At 47.6% G+C, this 21244-nt stretch overlaps 1 protein-coding gene across 1 annotated transcript in view; it reads left to right on the forward strand.

Moving 5' to 3' along the window:
* Window positions 1-21244, forward strand: part of ADCY3 (adenylate cyclase 3) — a 93647-nt gene that overhangs the window by 12156 nt on the left and 60247 nt on the right. The window contains exon 2 of the mRNA XM_077811454.1: window positions 8688-8837. Within this exon, the coding sequence (XP_077667580.1) occupies window positions 8688-8837 (150 nt within the window). The remainder of the gene's footprint in view (window positions 1-8687; window positions 8838-21244) is intronic.

Raw genomic sequence — 21244 nt, forward strand, 5'->3', positions numbered from 1 at the left:
CACCCCGACCTTTCTTCATGTTAGCAGCCCCTTATTGCCTGGGGGGCTGGCAGGAGCCCTTGCTGCTGAGAGTCTTGGGTTTTGTGACCTGGTCCTTTCCGTCTCCAGCCTGGAAGGGACTCTTGGTGTTTCCTCTTCCAGAAGGGAGAGAGACCAGCTGTGCGGGGTGGGGGGAGAAAGCCAGCACTGGAGAGACTGCTACGGGCAAAGTATGGTGGAATCGGGGAAGGGAGCTTGCGTAAAATCTGCTGTCATAGAATCATAGAATGTCAGGGTTGGAAGGGACCTCAGGAGGTCATCTAGTCCAACCCCCTGCTCAAAGCAGGACCAATCCCCAATTAAATCATCCCAGCCAGGGCTTTGTCAAGCCTGACCTTAAAAACTTCTAAGGAAGGAGATTCTACCACCTCCCTAGGCAACGCATTCCAGTGTTTCACCACCCTCCTAATGAAAACGTTTTTCCTAATATCCCACCTAAACCTCCCCCACTGCAACTTGAGACCATTACTCCTTGTCCTGTCCTCTTCTACCACTGAGAATAGTCTAGAACCATTCCCTTGTCCTGACTAATTGGCCCCTTGTGCTTGAATCTCTGGGGCTGCCTAGTAAAGCTAAAGACACCTACGAATACTCAGCATTTTTACAGGACTTAATGAACACCAACTCCTTAATCCTCTCAGTGCCCCTGGAAAGGAGACAAGTAACTTATCCCCTGGTATGGGTGGGGAAACTGAGGCATGGAGAGGTCAAGTGACTTGGCCAAGGGTCCTGGGAAGCCCATGGCAGAGCTGGGGTAAGGACTTGGGTGCTCATAGCCCTGTGCTCAGACCACTAGTGGCCTGACTGTACAACTCCATGTTCTGATTGGCTGCCTGGATGCTGTCGCAACTGCGCACCAGCTCCCATGGGTGAAGAGCTGAGACCTAATCACCACCACACACATGGTTTCCCTGTGCCCCAGGGACCACAGCACACACAATATCCCTACGCCCAGAGGGACAAGGTAATGGACAAAGATTAGGGCAGGCTACAAAGTGAAAGGGGTAGAGGGTCAGCTTTTCGGGGTGGTGGGGGAGCTGAAGGAGAAGGTAGTTTTTAAATGTCTCCTTCCTCTTAATGGGTCAGGCTGCCTAGTCTGCAGAAGTTGATGGCTCTTTGCACCACCTTTGACTCCACGTTAGACAGGAACCGCTCCGTATTCCCAGGTTGGTGTTTATAACAGAACATGAGTGGCTGTTGGGTGAGCGGGGTGTCAAAAGCAATGTTTAAAAATGAAGACGAGGAAAAAGAACAACACAAGAACGGCCCTACTGGGTCAGACCAACGGGTCTTCTGGCCCGCTGTCCTGTCTTCCGACAGTGGTCAGTGCCAGGTGCCCCAGAGGGAATGAACAGAACAGGTAGTTATCAAGTGATCCGTCCCCTGTTCTCAGCTCCTTGCGTCTGGCAGCTAGAGGCTTAGGATGCCCAGGGCATGAGGTTTGTTCCTGACCATCTTGGCTAATTGCCATTGATGGACCTATCCTCCATGAACTTCTCTGGTTCTTTTTTGAACCCTCTTATAGTTTTGGCCTTCACAACATCCCACAGGTTGATTTTGTGCTGTGTGAAGAAATACTTCCTTTTGTTTGTTTTAAACCTGCTGCCTATTAATTTCCTTGGGTGACCCCTGATTCTTATGTGAAGGGATAAATAACACTTCCTTATTCACTTTCTCCGCACCAGTCCTGATTTTATAGACCATATCCCCTGCCTTGGTCGCCTCTTTTCCATGCTGAATAGTTTGTCTTTTTAATCTGTCCTCATATGGAAGCTGTTCCATACCCCTAATCATTTTTGTTGACCTTCTCTGTACTTTCCCCACTTCTACTATAGATATATTTTTGAGATGGGGCCACCAGAACTGCATGCAGTATTCAAGATGTGGGTGTACTGTGGATTTATGTAGTGGCATTATGATACTTTCTGTTTTATCATCTTTCTGTACCTTATTATTACCTTTCCTAATGGTTGCTAACATTCTGTTCACTTTTTTGACTGCTCCTGCACATTGAGCAGATGTTTTCAAAGAACTATCCACAATGACTCAAAGATCTCTTTCTTGAGTGGTGACAGCTAATTTAGACCCATCATTTTGTATGTATATTTGAGATTATGTTTTCCAGTGTGAATAGGTTCAAACTTTTAAAGATGAGGTATTTCTAGCCTTCCCCCTGCTATTTCACTTATCCTCTTGGTAGGAACTATTTGTCAGAGTGGAAGGAAACATTGCATCGTCCCACCAAAAGAGTGTGTTTTTGTTTTTGTGGGTTATTTTATTATTCAAGTGCAGCTCTGCTCTAAAAAGTGACTCTGCAAAGATGCTGCTTTGGCCTTCAGGTGACCAGATGTCCCAATATTATCGGGACCATTCTGATATTAGGGGCTTTGTCTTATATAGGCAACTGTATCCCCTCCCTCCTCCAAAAAAAAAAAAAAAAAAAAATGTGTCCCCATTTTTCACATTTGCTGTCTGGTCACCCTGTGTGGCACTCAGTGTTTATTGTGTGTCAGCAACTCCAGAGCAAATGGGCTCCCTTTAAAAGTAAGACAGTTTTATTCTCAAAGGAGAAGGTCTCCCAGCTCCCCTGGGATCTGAGTGTCAAGCTGAGTTTTTTACTTCTCCTGCACCATCACCTACCATAAAGGCTCTGCAGGTTAAATTATGCCCTTGTGCTTTGCCTGGGCTAGGATAAAAAGGGTGGTGTTAGAACGTATAAGCAACCATATTTGAAGAGTCTAGACATGGAACTCCAACTTCGCATCTTGTCCGTCCGAGGCATGTGCTAGTTAGATGTGTTAAATAACATCACCCCTAGTCTAGACAAAGCCTCAGTCACTCCCGATGTCTTCAAATGAAGCCCTCAGTGACCTCTGTGCCTTCCATGTTTCTGAACAGGTGTGACTGATTGGAACTTAGTGAGCAATTCTGTTGCTGCACCAGCTCATTCCTGGAGCTGGGCTGGCTCTGCAGGGTTAATGGAGAAAAGAAAGCAGTAAAAACTTACCTGGATCACCCAAGACTGAGGGATACAAGTGGGAAGCAGGATCTGGGGAGCGAGAAGGAGCTATTTTTACATGCTCTTCAGAGCGGAACCGCACTTCAGGGTTAACGATTCCTGCTCTGATAGCAATGAGCCATGCCAGGGTGTGAGTTAATAGGCTGTTGGCCTGTGACCTCTGAGCTGGCTAGAGGTGTGCAGCAATAAATAACAGAGAGAGCAAGAGATTGAGGTGAGGGAGGAGGAGGGATGTGTAAAATCTGTTCGAAGCCTCTCTGCAGTGGCAATGCGGCACCAGAAGGCAGGTGTTGCTAAGAAGATTCCTGTACCGGTGGTGGTGATGCTGTGGAGGATCACAGAGGAGGCTGGTGCTGAATGAATGGATGGGGTATTAGGTGTGAGGCTGGGGGCTAGGCTCTCAAGAAGAACAGAACAGGAGGGGCAGCCTGACGGATAGGGGGCAGTGGTGGCTTTGTGCCGCCAAGTTTCTGGGCTGCTATGGGGCTGGGAGGGTGCACGTCAGAGCATCTCTTGGCTGCCTTTGGGTTGTTGTGCAGCTCAAGGTAGCTGGAGAAGAACAATCGTGCCTCTTCCACCTCCCGCTCCAATATACCCAGGCTGTGAGGCGGGGAAGCATAAGGCCCAGCACAGCAGTCTCTGCACTGGGGGAATTCCACTGCTTTGCCCCCTATATGGCTCCTGCATGCTGCTGGAGCTCCATAAGGGCTCCAGTATCTGGACCTCGCTTCATGAGGTTGTCCAAAGAAAATCCACAGAGGGCCTTAAAAACAAGGAAGGTCTAGAGCTAGCTCCTGAACGAACAGGGACCCAGTGGAATTGTTTGAGGGTGGGAGAGGAAATCTGCAAAGCTGCACTCTAGGAGCTGCTGTAGAGAGTTTAGCATAACTTCTGCTCTCCCTCCTCCACCTCTATCCAGCACGACAGCTGCATTTTGCAAGTGTGGGTGGATTTCTCTTTGAAGCAGCGAAGTGCTGGGGCCTTCACGTCTTTCCAAGGGTCTGACCTGCTGGAGAGGGCTGGGCTTTCACGACACTGTTTTCCATGAAGAGGCAAAGCTCAGTGCATTTCAGAAGAGGGCCAGGAATGTCACTGAATAACACTGGAAGATGCAGTGAAGCTAGCAAGGACGAATGAGGAGGGTTAGCCAGTCCCCATGGCTCAAGGCGTCATCTGATTGACAACAAGGGTCATGTAGGAATTCCCCCTTATCCCTCTGGGACAGAGTTGCAGGAAGGGGCGGTCTGACATTAGCCGCTGATGGGGACAGGCAACTGGACTAGATGGACCATTGTTTTATTCATTGTGCTAATTCCTATGGCTTAACAGTAATTGCAAGGAATGTGCGAGGCAGGATCCCCGCTGAGGAGATAATGTGCAAGGAGTGGGCCAGAAGGGTTGGGAGATCAGGGTTTCCTGAGAATCATGAGTGTTTCCTTTCCCAGTGCACTAAAAAGAAAGCCAGGGACAAGTTCCGTCGCTTCAAAATGAGCTTCCCCATCTCTGGTCCTTGAAAAGACTCATCCTTCTTATCTGTGTCCCTTCCATGTGCTCCAGCCCAGGAGTGATATGGAACGCAATGGCGATGCAGGCTGTAAACAGGGGTGGAACCATCCCTCTCTTCTTCTGAGCAGCGGTAGGGGTGGGTGACAGAAATTGTACCAGAATTTGCATTATTCATCTGTGCCGATGCACATCAATCCAGTAATGCTGCTCCCTTCTATTCCAGCCCTGGGCTCCCCACAGACCGCTCTGCCAACAGCCCTCAATCCTGACCTCCGCTGTTCCAGTTCTATTCTTGCCACCCATAGCTTTGCCGATGCCCCACACTCCCAACCTGCAGCCCCTCTGCTATTTGAGCTCTGGGCTCCCCACATGTAGCTCTGCCGATGCCCCTCAATGATGACCTGCTGCCCCCCTGCTGTTCCATTCCTGGGTCACTCCTGAGCAGACGTGCCAATGGTACTGAAATGAGCATTGTTTTTAATGTGGCGACATGTCCACTAGGGATTGGTGAGGTGTCAGCATTTGTGCCTATCCATCTCTTCCACAGACCGAGGATTCCTGCAACCCACTGAGATGCCTCCCAATCACTGTAAGGCTAATGACAGCTTAGCCTGTTGTACTCAACAGCCGTCCTTACTTTTCCTAAGCATGGGGCTCACATAGACACCTCTGTCATCCAGAATGCCTAACCAAGGATGCTCTTGGAGTTAAAGCACGGGGCTGGAACTTGGGAGGTCTAAGCTTAAATCCTATCTGGGCAAGTCACTTCCTCTCTCTGCATGTGCTTCCCCATCTGTAACACGGGGATGATTCCACTTCCCCCACCCCATGGAGGGGCTGAGGGATTACATCCTTAGCATTTGGATGGGCCTGTGAGATCCTGTGAAGAGAGGTGCTTGAGGAGTGGATAGGATTATTATGCATCACTGGGATCGAGGAAAGCTGGCCAGCTATGGGGTTGAAGGACCCTTACCAGTGGTTTTTGCTTTTTGAGAACTTAAAGTATGATGAGTGCAAATAAACTGGAAACAAATGCAAATAAACTGTATGTTCTCTGTTGGCTTGACCAGTTCTATAGAAGTGAGTATGATCTGAATTTGTGCCTGGAGTTGTTTGTATCTGGACCTAGTGTAAATGGGTGCAACACCTTTCTGTGGTGCTGTATCGGCGTAGACCTGGCCCCCCTAGCCTCTGTGTTCAGCATAGCAAAGTGCGTAGCTTGGGGCAGAACTACTCAAGAAGTTCCTTTCCCCTGTGGCCTTCCCGGGAGATTATAGACCTGATGACTTTTTCCAAAACAGCTAAGCAGGTTTTAATGAAGAGAAGTTAGAATGTGTCTCCCCGGGGTGACTGAAGGGGCCGTAAGGCCAGGACAGAAAACAGAGTGCGCCAGCTTGGCAGGTGTTACAGCAGTGGCTTTCTCATGTGTGTGATCTTTAATGGGATGCTGCCTGGGAACAAGTAATGGCCAAGGTGACTAGTGGTTGAGACGCCTTATAGTATCGGTCTGACTTTTTTTTTTTTCAAAGGGTTCAGCACTTCTGAAAATCAGGCCCCTGGAAGGTGTCTTGAGTTGGGCGCCCAAAATCACTGCTCCCTGTCTGAGAGGGAGGCCAATATATGTAGATGGTAACTCGGCTCCCTGGCTGAGTGAATAATCACATCCTGGCCCAAATTCAGTGAGGCTGCAGCCTGTTACAGGCAAGGGGGGATGCAGAGCGAGTGTGTGTGCATGAGACATGCTCTGCTCCCAATGGCAGGCTCGGGAGAGAACTTTGGTGGTGTGTTTTGAAGGGCAGTGTAGGGGTTTAGGAGGCCAGAGAGGAAGGGCCGGGTCTTTGAGGGTGGAGAAGGAAACAGCAGAATTTGTACATGATGTGATGGGCCTAGGTGTGAGTGGTGGATGAGAGGAGAGGTAGAAGACTGGCAGATGTTAAGACCAGAAGGGACCAGTGTGATCTCCTGAGTTACGCAGTCCAGCCATTTGAGGCCCTGCACAGCGGGGAGGAGCAACTTGTAAAGGGCACCAGAACAAACCTGCATTTGTACAGCACCTAGCGCAATGGGGTCTTGGTTCGCGGCTGGAGCTCTTAGGCACTACAGGAATACAGATAATAGTACTCGTACAAAAAGTAAGAACGTAAGAATGACCATACTGGGTCAGACCAATGGTCCGTCTAGCCCAGTGTTCTGTCATCTGACAGTGGCCAGTGCCAGGTGCTTCAGAGGGAATGAACAGAACAGGGCAGTTATCGAGTGATCCGTCCCCTGTCGTCCAGTCCCAGCTTCTGGCAGTCAGATGTTTAGGGACATCCGGAGCATGGGGTTGCATCCCTGACCATCTTACCTAATAGCCACTGATGAACGTATCCTCTGTGAAGTACCATGTCTGCCCAGAACAGAGGTTTTGCAGATTTGCTTTCTATGGCTCTCACTCCAACCTAAACGACTCAGCTTGCCTACCTTGAGCAGATGCAGATAGGCTGCTGAGATTTGAACTGGTGGTTCCAAGGAGACTAGGAATGTCAATCCTGATGCTTAAAAGGGTAAGCCACCCCCTTCAGTTTACACAGCACCAACAGGGCTTGCTTACGTTACTCCTAAATCATCAACATCATCATCATTGTCTCAGATTTTGTTTATACAGCACTGTGAATGTGCGTGACACTTTAGAGGAGGAAAAGACACCCCCCCCCCCCCGAGCGAAGGCAACTAATCTAAACGAGCACATGGCATGAGGAGGGGAGGGCAAGGATGAACATAATAAAAAGATCATGTCCTGCTGCTAGTGTTATTGATCATTTATTTAACATCTATATATAGCAGCACAGCAGAGTATGTCCGTGCTGTCACTTTGAAACCCTGCTAAAGAAGTTACCATGGTTTCAGATTGACAGTGCGGTGTGCCTGTCCGACAGACTCTAAAAATATGAAGTCACACTGGAACCTTGCTGAGCAGGGAGCAGAAATCACATCTGGTAGCATGGATGGGCTCCTCTGTTCTTGCCAGAGGTTTGACTCGCACTGATGCTACACAGTACAGGAGCAAGCCTATGGAATGCTGACCCTTTGCCCCTCTGGGGGGAGGGATGGCTCAGTGGTTTGAGCTTTGGCCTGCTAAACCCAGGGTTGTGAGTTCAATCCTTGAGGGGGCCATTTAGGGATCTGGGGCAAAAATTGGGGGTTGGTCCTGCTTTGAGCAGGGGGTTGAGCTAGATGACCTCCTGAGGTCCCTTCCAACCCTGATATCTTATGATTCTCTCCATGTGGTATAGGATCCTAATGAACTGCTTAGTGTACGTGTCTTACTTCCTTCTACTAGATGGAGCCAGAGCTGTTCAACTGTGTGTCATAGGCCCTCTACAGTTAGTGGGTACAAGGAGGTTCTCCCTTAAATCAGGGTGCAGTGCAGGAGGAGCTGAGATCTTGTTGCGCAGTCACCATGAAGTTGCGAGTGATCATACTGTGCAGCATAGTGAGAGCCAGGAAGTCCTGGGGCGTTCCGGATTTATTACAGAATTGATCTATGGAACATTCAATGACATGGAAAGGTGGCAAATTTAAACCTGATAAATAGGAATACTTTCCTACACAATGAGGATTTAGACTGTGGATCTCATGGCCATGTGAAGTTGCTGAAGCCATGAACAAGATGCAAAGAGGGCAACAGGAATATCCAGAGTTACAATGCTAAAGACCAAGAAATGAGAATTTAAGGAGGGATATAAAGCCTCATATGCCAGGACTATTGTGGGTTAGGATGAGATCTTCCGGGGGCGTTTCTTACACCTTCCTCTGAAGCACTGGCCACTGTGGGAGGCAGGACGCTGAGCTAGATGGACGATGGGTCTGATCCAGTCTGACAATTCCTGTGTTCCTATAGGCCCCTGGTCAGGCTAATTCAGGGTGGTGGTGGTTATTCCTTTCTCGGAAACATTTGCAGCAGCCTGCTGTGGGAGACATGATTCTGGGATACATGGACCATGGGGCTGTCCTTATGGCAGTTCTGGTGGTGGTGAGTGTGGACAGCAATGTCCCTGCCTTCTCCCCCAAGCTCCCTCTTGTCTTTCCCTTCTGCACTGGTGACGTCACCCCTTCTCTCTCTCTCTCGCTTTCTCTGAAGATTCTGTCCAATGTCGCCATCTACCTGTGCACCATCACTGTGGGCGTCATGTCCTACTACATGGCAGATCGCAAGCACCGCAAGGCCTTCCTGGAAGCACGGCAGTCTCTCGAGGTCAAACTCAACCTGGAGGAACAAAGCCAGCAGCAGGTAAGAGCAGATCCCTGATTTGCTGCCAGATGCTTGTGTCTTCCTGCCAGAGAGCATGTCGCTGGCCTGTCATCTCGCGTGGCAGGAAGGGAGATGTGGGAAACTGACTGAGGATGGAGGAAAGCTGTTCCACTCTGGTGTTGACTCTGTCAGCTCCCCAGATCCCCCCCATCCTCTGCTGTTGCCAGTGGAAAGTGTTTGCAGAGAGACCTTGAGCTAAACGATGGATCCTGACGCTAGTCAAGGGCTGGGCCTTTAGCGTGGTGACACTCTGCTTTCGGTGCTGCAGGTCAGCCTCAGGGTGCATCAGCCAAGTTGTGTGCGGGAACCTCGGACTGAGAGCGTGAACTTTTTGGTGCAGGGACCGTCCTCATGTTCTGTGTGCGGACAGCTCCTAGCGCGGCGAGGCCACTGTGCATGACTAGGGCTCCTGGAGGCTACTGCGATACGAATAGTAAATAACAATAGGAGGAGAGGACTGAGGGGCACTGGCAGAGCTAGGATGGGGGAGGGCCGGGACTGGATTAGTAGTGGGAGGCTGCAGGTGAGGATCAAGGTGCATTTGAGGAATTGTGCGCGAGGCCCAGTGCAGAAGCCAAAAGATGAGGAATCTGACCTCCTAAAGAATAGCTGCGCTGGGTAGAGGAAGTCGGTTCTTCCCCCACCCATCCCTGGGCTAATGTGACTGTTTTGTGGGGGTGGCCAATGGGAGCTATGGTAACGGAACTGAGATTGTACTCTACCTTCCTGTCCCTACCGCAGTGCCCATGACTTTAATATGGCTGAGCTCGTCTCTGCCTGTGTGTCCCTGTGACCTGGCTTTCTGCTGTGAGCGTCAGGTGAAGAGCCCCCCAGGTTCTTATGCTGCCTCCTTCTCTAAAGGGCAATGCATCAGCTGTTTGCGTTCTAAGTCCAAGGGCTGAATTCATGCAGTGAGAGCAGAGGGCAGGCAGTCGGGAGAACCTGGAGTATGGTAGGGAGACAGTGTTGCCTAGTAGGGAGAACGCTGCACTGGGACTCGGAGACCTGAGGTCTATTCCCAGTTCTGCCACTGAACTTTTGGATATCCCTGAGCAAGTCACTGCACCCCTTTATGCCTCAGTTTTCCCATCTCTAAAATGGGGATAATGATCCTGATGTTCTTTGTAAAGCACTTGGAGACCTACTGAGGAAAAGTACTATCAAAGAGCTAGGTGGTATTATTTATTTATTTACTTATGGCTGGTTATATTTAGGCCATTTGTCCACTGGGATTTTACCCACTACACTCTGGTAGCTGCAGCAGTGCAAAGCTCCAGGGTAGACATGAGTTGCACCGGAGTGAATCCTGTCTGCTTCAGGGGTTTGTGCCAGTAGCTAGAATCCCAGTGTAGCCACAGCCCCTTTTTGGCAGGGCTGATCATTCCATTCTGCATGACCTCTGATGAGTCACCGGGTGCCCTTCTGCCTCTCCTCCACCCAGCTGGAATACTGAATATAAACTGAGAGCAGAAAATCTCATCTCCCTGAGAACCAGATGCTGCGATAAGTGCACTCCGCTTTCCTGGGTAATTATTAATCATATGCAAGCCATGTGATATAAACCACATGGACGTGACGTTACAAGGGTGGCTGGGAACAGCTCTGGGAAGACACAGCTGCCCGCTTGTTCCTTCACACTGCAAAACCTTTAGCCGTGCAGACGGCAAAAGTCAGGCGGGCATGTTTCCCAGGCCGCATGCTGAATGGGTGCACTGTCCTGTTCCCATTTCAAAGGCTCCGGCTTGCCGTTCCCAGAGGAAACAGTGGTTTGGGGAATGGGATTCAGGATGGAGCAGGAGATACAAACTGGGGTTAAAGAGGCTCTAGATTTCCAACAGAGGCCAGCATTCAGACCAAAAGCCAACCTCTAACTACTGGGGTTAGGAAGAAATTTTACCTGAGGGTAGCTTATCCCATATCTGCTGACTGCAGGGATTGTAGCCTCTTCCTCTGCAGCAGCTCATGCTGGCCACTGGTGGAGACAGGACACAGGACTAGATGAGGGCTTAAAGATGGGAGGGTTGTAAGGGGTCGCAGATCCAGAGGAAAAAAACATAATTAAATGTGGAGCTGGGTCCCGGCGGGGTGCACTTTAACCACAGCTCTCGGGTTATGATAGACCCCTCCTGCTGGCACACTTTTTTCAGACCACTTTAAGCACTGACTAGATGGATCCTGGGTCTGATCCAGTCTAGCTGTTCCTGTGCTCAAACCCTGATACTCTCCCACTTGACACTGAGCTCGGTGGGTCCTTTCAGAGTCGCCAGTGTTTATAATCCCCCACATCACAGAGCAGTTGGCTCGTCTAGAATAGCTCACACTTCTCCAGCACCTGGCATCTGAGTGCATTACAAACTAAATTAAACCCTGCAGCCCCCTGGGAGGGCGGTATCGTTACCCCCATTGTACAGGTGGGGAAACCGAGGCAAAGAGCCGGCAAGTGGCTTGCCCAAGATCTTGCCACAAGTTACTGGCAGAGCTCAGAAGGGGGCCTGCAGGCCTGATTCTTCTTTCGCTGTCAAGTGGGAACAGCTCCCTAGACGTCCGTGGAGTGACACTAACATAAACAGGTGTGAGAGGAGACTGTGGGCTTGTCTCTGTGGGCTCCCAGCCCTGTGTGTGTAGTTACAGCTGTGTCCATTCACCGAAGAGCTGTTAGCAGAGAGCTGGCATCTCACTGACAGGAACCTGGTTAAAAGCCGTGCTTCCTCTTGCCTGCTTCCAATTATGAGCTGGGCTAATTTTAGCACCTTATCTAGGGCCTGTCTCCCTCTCTCTCTCCCTGTCCTGTTATCTACCCAATGTGCTGCCAGCAATCTGCTCCCAAGAGCGACAGAGGCATGCACCCATCCAGGTCACTGGCTGGGTGACAGAGCCGTGCCAGCAGCTTTCTGTTTGATCAAGGACTCTGAGCAAAGCCATCATGTCTGTCCTAGTGCCCCAGGACAAGGGTAGGGTGGTGGGGCAGGGAGTGGTCCGCTGGCTGTACTGCCTGGATATTTTGTGGCCTGTTTCCAAGAGGAATCTCTGGGTTTATTGCATGGGGGAAGTGTCTTCTGGCACAAAGTGGCCATCAAACCAGAGGGATCTCTGGTTGATGTCATGAGTAGCTTTGCACCTCCTACTCCTCCCTGTCCCGGCCATCATGGCGAGGTGTGTGGTTAAGCAAAAATAGGGGGTGACAGGAGTGTCAGAGCTCTCCAGCAATTCCCCAGCTGGCGTCGTCACCCTTTTGGCCATGACCATCCATCCCTGCTGATGAGATCCATCCCATCCCTGCTGATGACAGTCATGTCTGTTCATATGCGGCCAGGGAGACTCTCTCAAGTTCATTGGCCCAAACTAGCCTTCAGGGCATCTGCATCACCAATGAAAAGACAGCAGAAATACGCTCAAACAATCTGCAGAAGCTGTTTTATGCCATACTCTTTCCTGTCTCTGCTCCGCATTTTGTTTCCCTTTTTGCCATTGTGTTCTCTCTCCCCCCTCTCTGCTCCTTTTCTCCTGAGTGGAACGTGAAGTGTCCCCAGTAATGCTGGCCTTTGAATCAAACTTTTGAACCCCAGATGTCTGAGCTGCAAATTAAGTTGCATGCATTGATCTGTCTTTAACATACAACGTTGGTTAGTGTTTGCAGAGACCTGTTTTTATGAGTCACTCTCCTTCCAGAGCTCTCTCAGTTCAGTTGTCCCTTTCCTTCCTTCCTTTCATCCTCTCCATTTTCCTCTAGTTTCCCTCTCCATCTGTATTTCTCTCTCTCTCTTTTCATTGTCTCTCTGCCTTGAACGGTTCCTCACTACTTGCCTGACCGGAGGACACCACATGTTCCCTAAAAGTGGCTCTCTAAGACATTAGAAAAGACCAGCACTAATGCTGGACACTCCATATACAAATACTGGAACCAGCACATACCTCGGTCCGTCATCCGTTCTGCCCTGGGACTGGTATTTTATTCAGGTGAGCGTCTTGAGGTTCAAACGTCAGCCATAAACTCCCTACATACTACCGTGATGGGTGTTTGAGAAATATAGATTAGATCCTGTAAAGAAGCAGCTACTGTGTACGTGTAACCACTACCCTCTACTGGATGGAATCAGAACTGCTCAGCTATGTGTGATAGACCCTATACTGCCATCTGCTCCGAGTCTCTTTTGGCTCAAGTAGGAGGGGCCTGTGTTTTGGAGCAGGAATTCTATTCCTCCTCTTCACGTTACATTCTCAGTGGGTCATCGTGCACAGCGTAGTGTTGTCTGTGACGTCCTGGATGCTTGAGACTTTTGTTGTGGTAGATTGGATTTCTCTTTCTTCAAAAAGGGTCAGCGGCAGCCACCTTTTCCTCTGGTGCCTTTGAGCTTTGTGGGACAAAGGCAGATCTCTGATAACAACGTCTTCTGTGATAGATTAAGCATGATGCAAAAAGGCAGGTCATTACTGGAACCAGCTCTGCTGTTGCTCTTGGTGCTATATAGCTATTTCATGGCTTGTTTTGAAAGCATTTGAAAAAATGAATGCAAGCTTCTCCCGCCCACAGCAATAATAGAGCATCCAGGGTGGAAGTTTAAATGCACAGATGTCGGAGAACTGGAAAGGGAAGGTTCCCACAGCAACATACATTCAGCCACGCTGCACATCTGTGAAAGGGTAGAGAATATCAGTGGATGGAATGACGCAACTGTCAATTTAGCTTGAATATCTGGGGAAAGTGTCTTAAAAGGGATTACAAGGAATGGTCTGTCCCCAGGGGAGTAGGGAAAAGACCCAGGACTGGAGATATTTTAAATCTGAATGGGACAAAACACTGGCAAATAGACTGTAAGGAAGAGTCTTGCACTGATTTGGGTAGACTAAATCAGTGGTTCTCAACCAGGGGTACACAGAGGTCTTCTAGGGGGTACATCAACTCATCTAGATATTTGCCTAGTTTTACAACAGGCTACATAAAAAGCACTAGCAAAGTTAAGTTCAAACTAAAATTTCCTACAGATAGTGACTTTTTTATACTGTTCTATATACTACTATACTCTGAAATGTAAATACAATATGTATATTCCAACTGATTTATTTTATATTGATACGGTAAAAATGAGAAAGTCAGCAATTTGTCAAGAACAGTGTGCTGTGACACATTTGTCTTTTTATGTCTGATTTTGTAAGCAAATAGCTTTTAACTGAGGTGAAACTTGGCGGGCATTCAGGACTAATCAGACTCCTGAAAGGGGTACAGTCATCTGGAAAGATTGAGAGCCACTGGACTAAATGATCTAATAGGTTTCTTTCATTTCTAATAGGCCAAATTCTGCTCTGACTTGAAACTGGTATAAAGTTGAGAACAGAGCCACTGATTTCAATGCAGATACTCCAGATTTATACCCAATTAACTGAATTTAGCCCTTGATCCTGCACCATTAAAGTCAATGGGAACTTTGCCACTGACTTCAGTTAGCATAAGATCAAGACCTGTGTCCTATAATCACTGTTAAATGTACACAGTGTGCCAAGTTCTTGTCTGGGGACAGTTCCATGGGGACAGTTCCATCTGCCTCTGTCAAGGTTCCTTCCCCACTCTGAACGCTAGGGTACAGATGTGGGGACCTGCATGAAAAACCTCCTAAGCTTCTCTTTACCAGCTTAGGTCAAAACTTCCCCAAGGTACAAAATGTTCCACCCTTTGTCCTTGGATTGGCCGCTACCACCACCAAACAAATACTGGTTACTGGGGAAGAGCTGTTTGGACACGTCTTTCCCCCCAAAATACTTCCCAAAACCTTGCACCCCACTTTCTGGACAAGGTTTGGTAAAAAGCCTCACCAATTTGCCTAGGTGACTACAGTCCCAGACCCTTGGATCTTAAGAACAATGAACAATCCTCCCAACACTTGCACCCCCCCTTTCCAGGGAAATGTTGGATAAAAAGCCTCACCAATTTGCATAGGTGACCACAGACCCAAACCCTTGGATCTGAGAACAATGAAAAAGCATTCAGTTTTCTTACAAGAAGACTTTTAATAGAAATAGAAGTAAATAGAAATAAAGAAATCCCCCCTGTAAAATCAGGATGGTGGATACCTTACAGGGTAATTAGATTCAAAACATAGAGAACCCCTCTAGGCAAAACCTTAAGTTACAAAAAAGATACACAGACAGAAATAGTTATTCTATTCAACACAATTCTTTTCTCAGCCATTTAAAGAAATCATAATCTAACACGTACCTAGCTAGATTACTTACTAAAAGTTCTAAGACTCCATTCCTGGTCTATCCCCGGCAGAAAACAGCATATAGACAGACACAGACCCTTTGTTTTTCTCCCTCCTCCCAGCTTTTGAAAGTATCTTGTCTCCTCATTGGTCATTTTGGTCAGGTGCCAGTGAGGTTACCTTAGCTTCTTAACTCTTTACAGGTGAGAGGATTTTTTTTCTCTGGCCAGGAGGGATTTTAAAGGGGTTTACCCTTCCCTTTATATTTATGACAGCCTCCAATGTAACCAAGGGCTTAATCCAAATCTTTTAAAATGAATCTGAGTCTTTCTATTGATTTCAGTGGGTTTTGGAGCAGATCCTGAGAGCCTGGTGGGACCCAGTATATGTGGCAGGGCTGAGTTAGCGCTGGGGAACTTGTATCATGAATGGCCTGTTTTTAGGTTGAATGCTGCAGGGTGTCTGTGTGACCATTTAGTATGGACAGCAAACCTGACCTTGCTGTTACATGCTTTGCTAGCTGTCATTTGGACAGGAACAGAACTTCTGTTTCACCCCACCAGAGCTGGCTGCATTTCAGTGATATGGGGGAAGCGATCTGTATGAATTATGTATCAGATTTTGAACTGCTTTGGCGTCATCAGACTGAAAGGCAATATATAAATTATTATGACACTACTGCAGGTTCTGAGCTGGACATGGGGAGAGAAATAAAGTAGACATCTTGGGGTGTGCCATCTGAATGAGCCAGGCCAGGGGAAGCTGGACGGGAAGATCAGGTGAATAGATGTTAAGGCCAGAAAGGACCATTAAGATCATCTAGTCTGACCTCCTGCAGAAAACAGGTTAGAGAGCATCATCCAGTGATTCCTGGCCCAAGCCCAGAACTTCTTGTTGAGCTCAAGTTTTCAAGTGATGGAGAATCCACCAGAATAGGAGTCCATTGGTGGGTATTTCCTGACTTTTGAAAAGTTTGCCATTTCCATAGGCAGCGTGCAAGCTGAATGCTGTCCCCTAAAGCAGACCATACCCCACAAAGGTCCATCATGCACCAGTTAGACCCACTACACTTTTCAAGAAAAAGACATTGCAAACCAGAGAGGTTTCGCTTTGTTGCTAGTGGACTGATACCTTGGTGCTCTGACTCGTCCTCTCCCCAAAATACATTCTTTCACTGGGTGCCCTGTCTCAGTTGCATTCATTGTCTTTTGATGGAGTCCCTCCAATTAATTCATTTGCATTGCATCTGCCTTTGAATTTGGTGTCTGGGGCTTTCTGCTAACAGCGCTAGGTATTAGACTGTTGAGTAGTCTCCCAAGGGGGCGATAGGAAACCTCACTCCTTGGCATTTAAAACTCGGCTGGACAAAAAACTAGAAACCATAGTGTGGGGAATAATCCTGCATGAGGCACCAGAGGATGGACGGACAGACAAATGGATGACCTTTCCGTCACTCAATTTCTAGAAGTGTGAATATTCCTGATTCAGATGTTTTTAGGACCCAGGTGTATCCCTGATTTCTGCATCTTGTTAAAGCCCTGACTCTGTACTCTGTGCTATCCACTGTGCAAAGACAAGCTCACTGGTGCCAACCCCAAATATTCAAAAATCATGAGTCAGGCCCTAAATCGTGACATTTGTCTTTAAAAATCACGAGTTGCTTTGTTTTTTAATGATACATTTTGGATTATTTTCTTTGCCTTTTGGTGTTGGAGTCTTTTGGGTTTCATTTTTTCAAGATTACCTCTGCAACCACCAGGGCTAGAAACATTCTTTTCTTTTTAAATGCAAGCTGAGATTCTCACTAAATAACCTGACTCCAGGAGCTGGGACTTTAAGAAAACAAAACCCACTAAATATCACAAGACTGGCGATAAAATTGTAAGAGTTGGCAACACAAGAAAGTGTAATTCTACGAAGGGGCCTGAGCTGAACCTACCCAAACATGCTCTCTTACCCTTACAGCTTATTTTTTTTAACAAATTTGTTTGTTTGTGAATTTCCTTTAGTGTTTGTTCCAAGGGCCAGATTAGACCCCTGAGTATTATTATTTATTATTAATCATGTTTATTACGGTTGTGCCTAGTGACCAATGATGATCAGGTCATTGTTCTAGGTGCTGTACAAACACAGAGTAATAGATGATCCCTGTTGGACCTGCAGGTCTTCCTGGGGAGGGAAAAGGAGGACAACAGACCACCTGGCTTCTCCCTGAAATCCCTGAGACTGGAGGAGGGGGACAAAGCAGCCCGCTCTCCTCACTTGATGTAAGAAGTGGTGGAGCAGGAGCTAGTGGCCTTTTGGGGGTAACGGGGACAGGGTGGGCTAGGGGAAGCGCCAGGCTGTTTGGGTGCTGGTTGGGCTTGGGGTCAGCCATACATAACAGACTATTCACCCTTCTTACTAGAGACAGCTCTGGGCTGCTGCTGGCTGCTCCAGGTCTGGGCACCTGAACTAAAAGCAGGGAGACAGGTTTCAAAGGGGTAGCCGTGTTAGTCTGTATCAGCAAACACAACGAGGAGTCCTTGTGGCACCTTAGAGACTAACATTTATTTGGGCATAAGCTTTCGTGGGCTAAAACCCACTTCATCAGATGTGTGGAGTGGAAAATACAGTAGAGAGGTATAAATACACAGAATATGAAAAGAGTTGCCTTACCAAGTGGGGGATCAGTGCTAATGAGCCAATTCAATTAAGGTGGAAGTGGGCTATTCTCAACAGTTGACAAGGGATGGAAATCACTTTTGTAGTGCTAATGCGGCCAATGTAAACAAGGTGGCCCATTTCAAACAGTTGACAAGAAGGGGAGAGTATCAGCAGGGGGAAATTAGTTTTTGTAGTGACCCATCCACTCCCAGTCTTTATTCAGGCCTAATTTGATGGAGTCCAGTTTGCATTTTAATTCCAGTGCTGCAGTTTCTCGTTGGAGTCTGGTTTTGAAGTTTTTTTTGTTGAAGAATTGCCACTTTTAAGTCTGTTATTGCATGTCCAGGGAGGTTGAAGTGTTCTCCTTCTGGTTTTTGAATGTTATAATTCCTTATGTCAGATCTGTGTCCATTATTCTTGTGTGTAGAGACTGTCCGGTTTGGCCAATGTACATGGCTGAGGGGAAAAGTTTGGCCACTACTGCTATAAGGCATGTTTTCTAATCCTTTAATCATGGCTCGTCTCTGAAAACTCTCATATTTATAACTCCTTCTTAAAGGGTAGGCACCAGAACTAGACACAGTATTATAGCAGCCGTCACACCAGTGGCAAAGACCGAGATAAAATAACCTCTCTGTTCGTATTCGAGATTCTGCAGTATGTGTGGCCCAGGATCCCATTAGCTCTTTTGGCTACAGTGTCGCACTGGGAGCTCATGATCAGCTGATTATCCACCACAAGCCCTAAATCTTTGTCAGAGTCTCTGCTTCCCAGGATAGAAGTCCCGCAGCCTGTAAGTACGGCCTGCATCCTTTGTTCCTAGATGGATGCATTTACATTTAGCTATATTAAAACACATACTGTTTGTTTGCACCCAGCTTACCAAGCGATCCAGATCACTCTTCCGGAGACCTGTTCTCTTCATTATTTACCATAATTTATATTAGAGACAGACAAGACCTGTTAGATCATCGAAGGCCCTATCCTGCAAGGTGCTGAATGTTTCCTGCGAAGTGCTGAGCACCTGCAATGACTTCCACCAGCCTTCGTCGTCCAGCTCCCTGGAGCCCATGCAGAATTGTTCCCTGTAGCCCTTCAGTCTAGTATGAAATGCCCTAAATGGTGGGGTTTCTGTTGTTCCCCTGGAAGGGCTGTTCCACAGATTGATTGCTGGAAAGGATTTCCTCATCAGAATTCATCCTCAATTTCCCTTTGCTCACTTTCATCCCACTTCTTAGCCATGCCCTCTTTGTATCAGTCACCCCCACTATGTAAGAGGGAGAAAGATCATCTGTACCCGCTGAATACCTATAGAAGGTTCTCATATCCCAGCTCATCATCTCACCAAGTGTTACAGCTCTAGTCTGGTGCTAATTGAGTCTGATGACTTACCGTAATCAACTGGCCCCCTTCACTCTTCCTTCCCTGATCCCAAATGATCCTTATGGAAAGCAAATCTGAATCCAGCTGCTTTGACAGACAAAACCTCGTTCCTTTGTCATAGCGTTCCTGTTACTTGTGGGTGGGTAAACGAGGTCATCCAAATGTGGACTGAGTATACATCAGGTCCTGCAAGCTAAGGTTCGAGATCTGGGATGAAATGCTGGGGCAACTGAAGTCAATGGGAATTTTGTCATTTACTTTGGTGGGGCCAGGATTTCACCCCTTACGTGTGTGGTGGTGGGATAGGGTGTTCCCAGTATTTGTCCCACTTGGGGAAATAAGTTAATTGAATCATAAGAGGCATTTCCATGACAGCTCTTCTCATCATGGGGTCATTCAGAGCCACATCTTGAAGGCAGAGCTGGATGGGACAAGGCACTGGGGAATATGCTGTAGGGAATGATGGGAGAAATGGACCTGTGACCCAGTGGATCTTTTCCGGCTCTAACTTCGAGAGATGGGCTCTGACCAGAACTCTGGATCCAAACACTCTGGAGATGGGCCCAAATGTCACAGCTTGTCCTGTTTAATTGATTCTGATCATATAAATGGGCCAGAGGTGTTAACATAACCCAGTCGGTGTCCAACATTAAACAGTGTTAAATGAATTTTGGGTTTGGTATGTAGAAAACTCAGCTTGTGTAACCCACACACCTCCTGGTTGTGGTGCTCTGTTCTCTCTAGTGCCACTGAGACCACCTTAGAGATTAATGAGTCTGCTACAGCCTTACCTAACAGCCATGTGACTTTTAGCTCATGCGTCAGAGGTCCTAGGTTTGATCCCGGGGTCTGTCAGTGTTGTACTTGTTTAATACCATGGCAAGCACACCATTAAACATCCTTTTAACCTTCTATCAAAGAGAGAGAAAAGAAAATGGTTAAAGCATTTGGAATACGACGAATTAAATGAGGCTTTCATTTTAACAACAACCCTTGTTCCCTTTAGCTGGAGAGAGATTTTTAGAAGGAAACCCCCTCTTTTCTGACAGTCTCTTAGTGGGTGTCACAGACGGCAATAATTGTCCTTTTGGGGAACAGAGAAGAAGTTGAGATGGGCTGGAGCTGCTATTGTTGTAGTTGTTGTTGTTGTGTTATCCTAGGTGGAGTTTGGGATTTAGCCAGAGCCGGTGGAGGTGGAGATGTCATCTGGGTCCCTCTCCCTGGCCTAGTCTGGTCAGGACACTTCTCAGGATTAGGATGCAGAAGGTCTGGGGTCCCAGGAGATGGTGGGGGTGGCAGCCATGATGGTGACACTCGCTCCAGTAGCCAGTTTTTCTTCCCTAAAGTCTCTCTCTTCAAGGACCCACAAAGGGAGTGGTGGGCGGAATAGCCCAGCCCCTCATCACGTCATCCACCAGCTAGGACTAGTGTCTGGCACACTAGTTTTGGTTCACTGATTTCTGGTTCCATGCTGTTCTTGTTTACCAACCATGAGCTTAATGCTGTCCTTGAGTTATACCAGGAGGCCTTTTTGTTTGGACTGATTCAGTCTTTCTCCCTTTTGCACCTTTTCCCATCAACATTTGTTACCAAAGGTTATTGTGACAACGTTTGAGCTCACAAGTGGGGTGTAAATTTGTAGGCCCAATTATCACTATAGTCCCCAGACCCTTGATTATCTCATTGTAAGATGGTTTTGAACTGCCACATAATTGTGTTCCATGATCATAGTTTTTGTTATCCCCATTTCATATTTAATTGTGATGGCACAGAAAACCCTCCTGGTATGAATAGATCATAAATCACTGTAAGGATGACTGCTGGAGTCTGCAGAAAGCCTGAAACAATCGCTCAGAGATGTGCCATCTGCCTCATTCAAGTCAGTAAAGTTTTTACACTGCAGTCCAGTGAAATGTCAACATTAACTGTATTACTGCTGGTTATTTTAGGCTGGATGGAAGCAAGATGCTGGGACAGAGCGTAGTGGGGAGCTAGCTGTTGGGGTAGGAAATGAAGAATCCATATTCTCTCCCACCCCAATTTAAAGCCAGACCTGCCCAAATGAAAGCGTCACTGGTGTGAGTAAGTGAGGAACGATTTCTGGTTTGTTCAGGTTATGATCTCCTGAGATTCACTGGGGAAAGCCTGGGTTTGTTATGC

Source organism: Eretmochelys imbricata, chromosome 3 (genome assembly GCF_965152235.1).
Source record: "Eretmochelys imbricata isolate rEreImb1 chromosome 3, rEreImb1.hap1, whole genome shotgun sequence".
In the NCBI taxonomy this organism is placed as follows: Eukaryota; Metazoa; Chordata; order Testudines; family Cheloniidae; genus Eretmochelys; species Eretmochelys imbricata.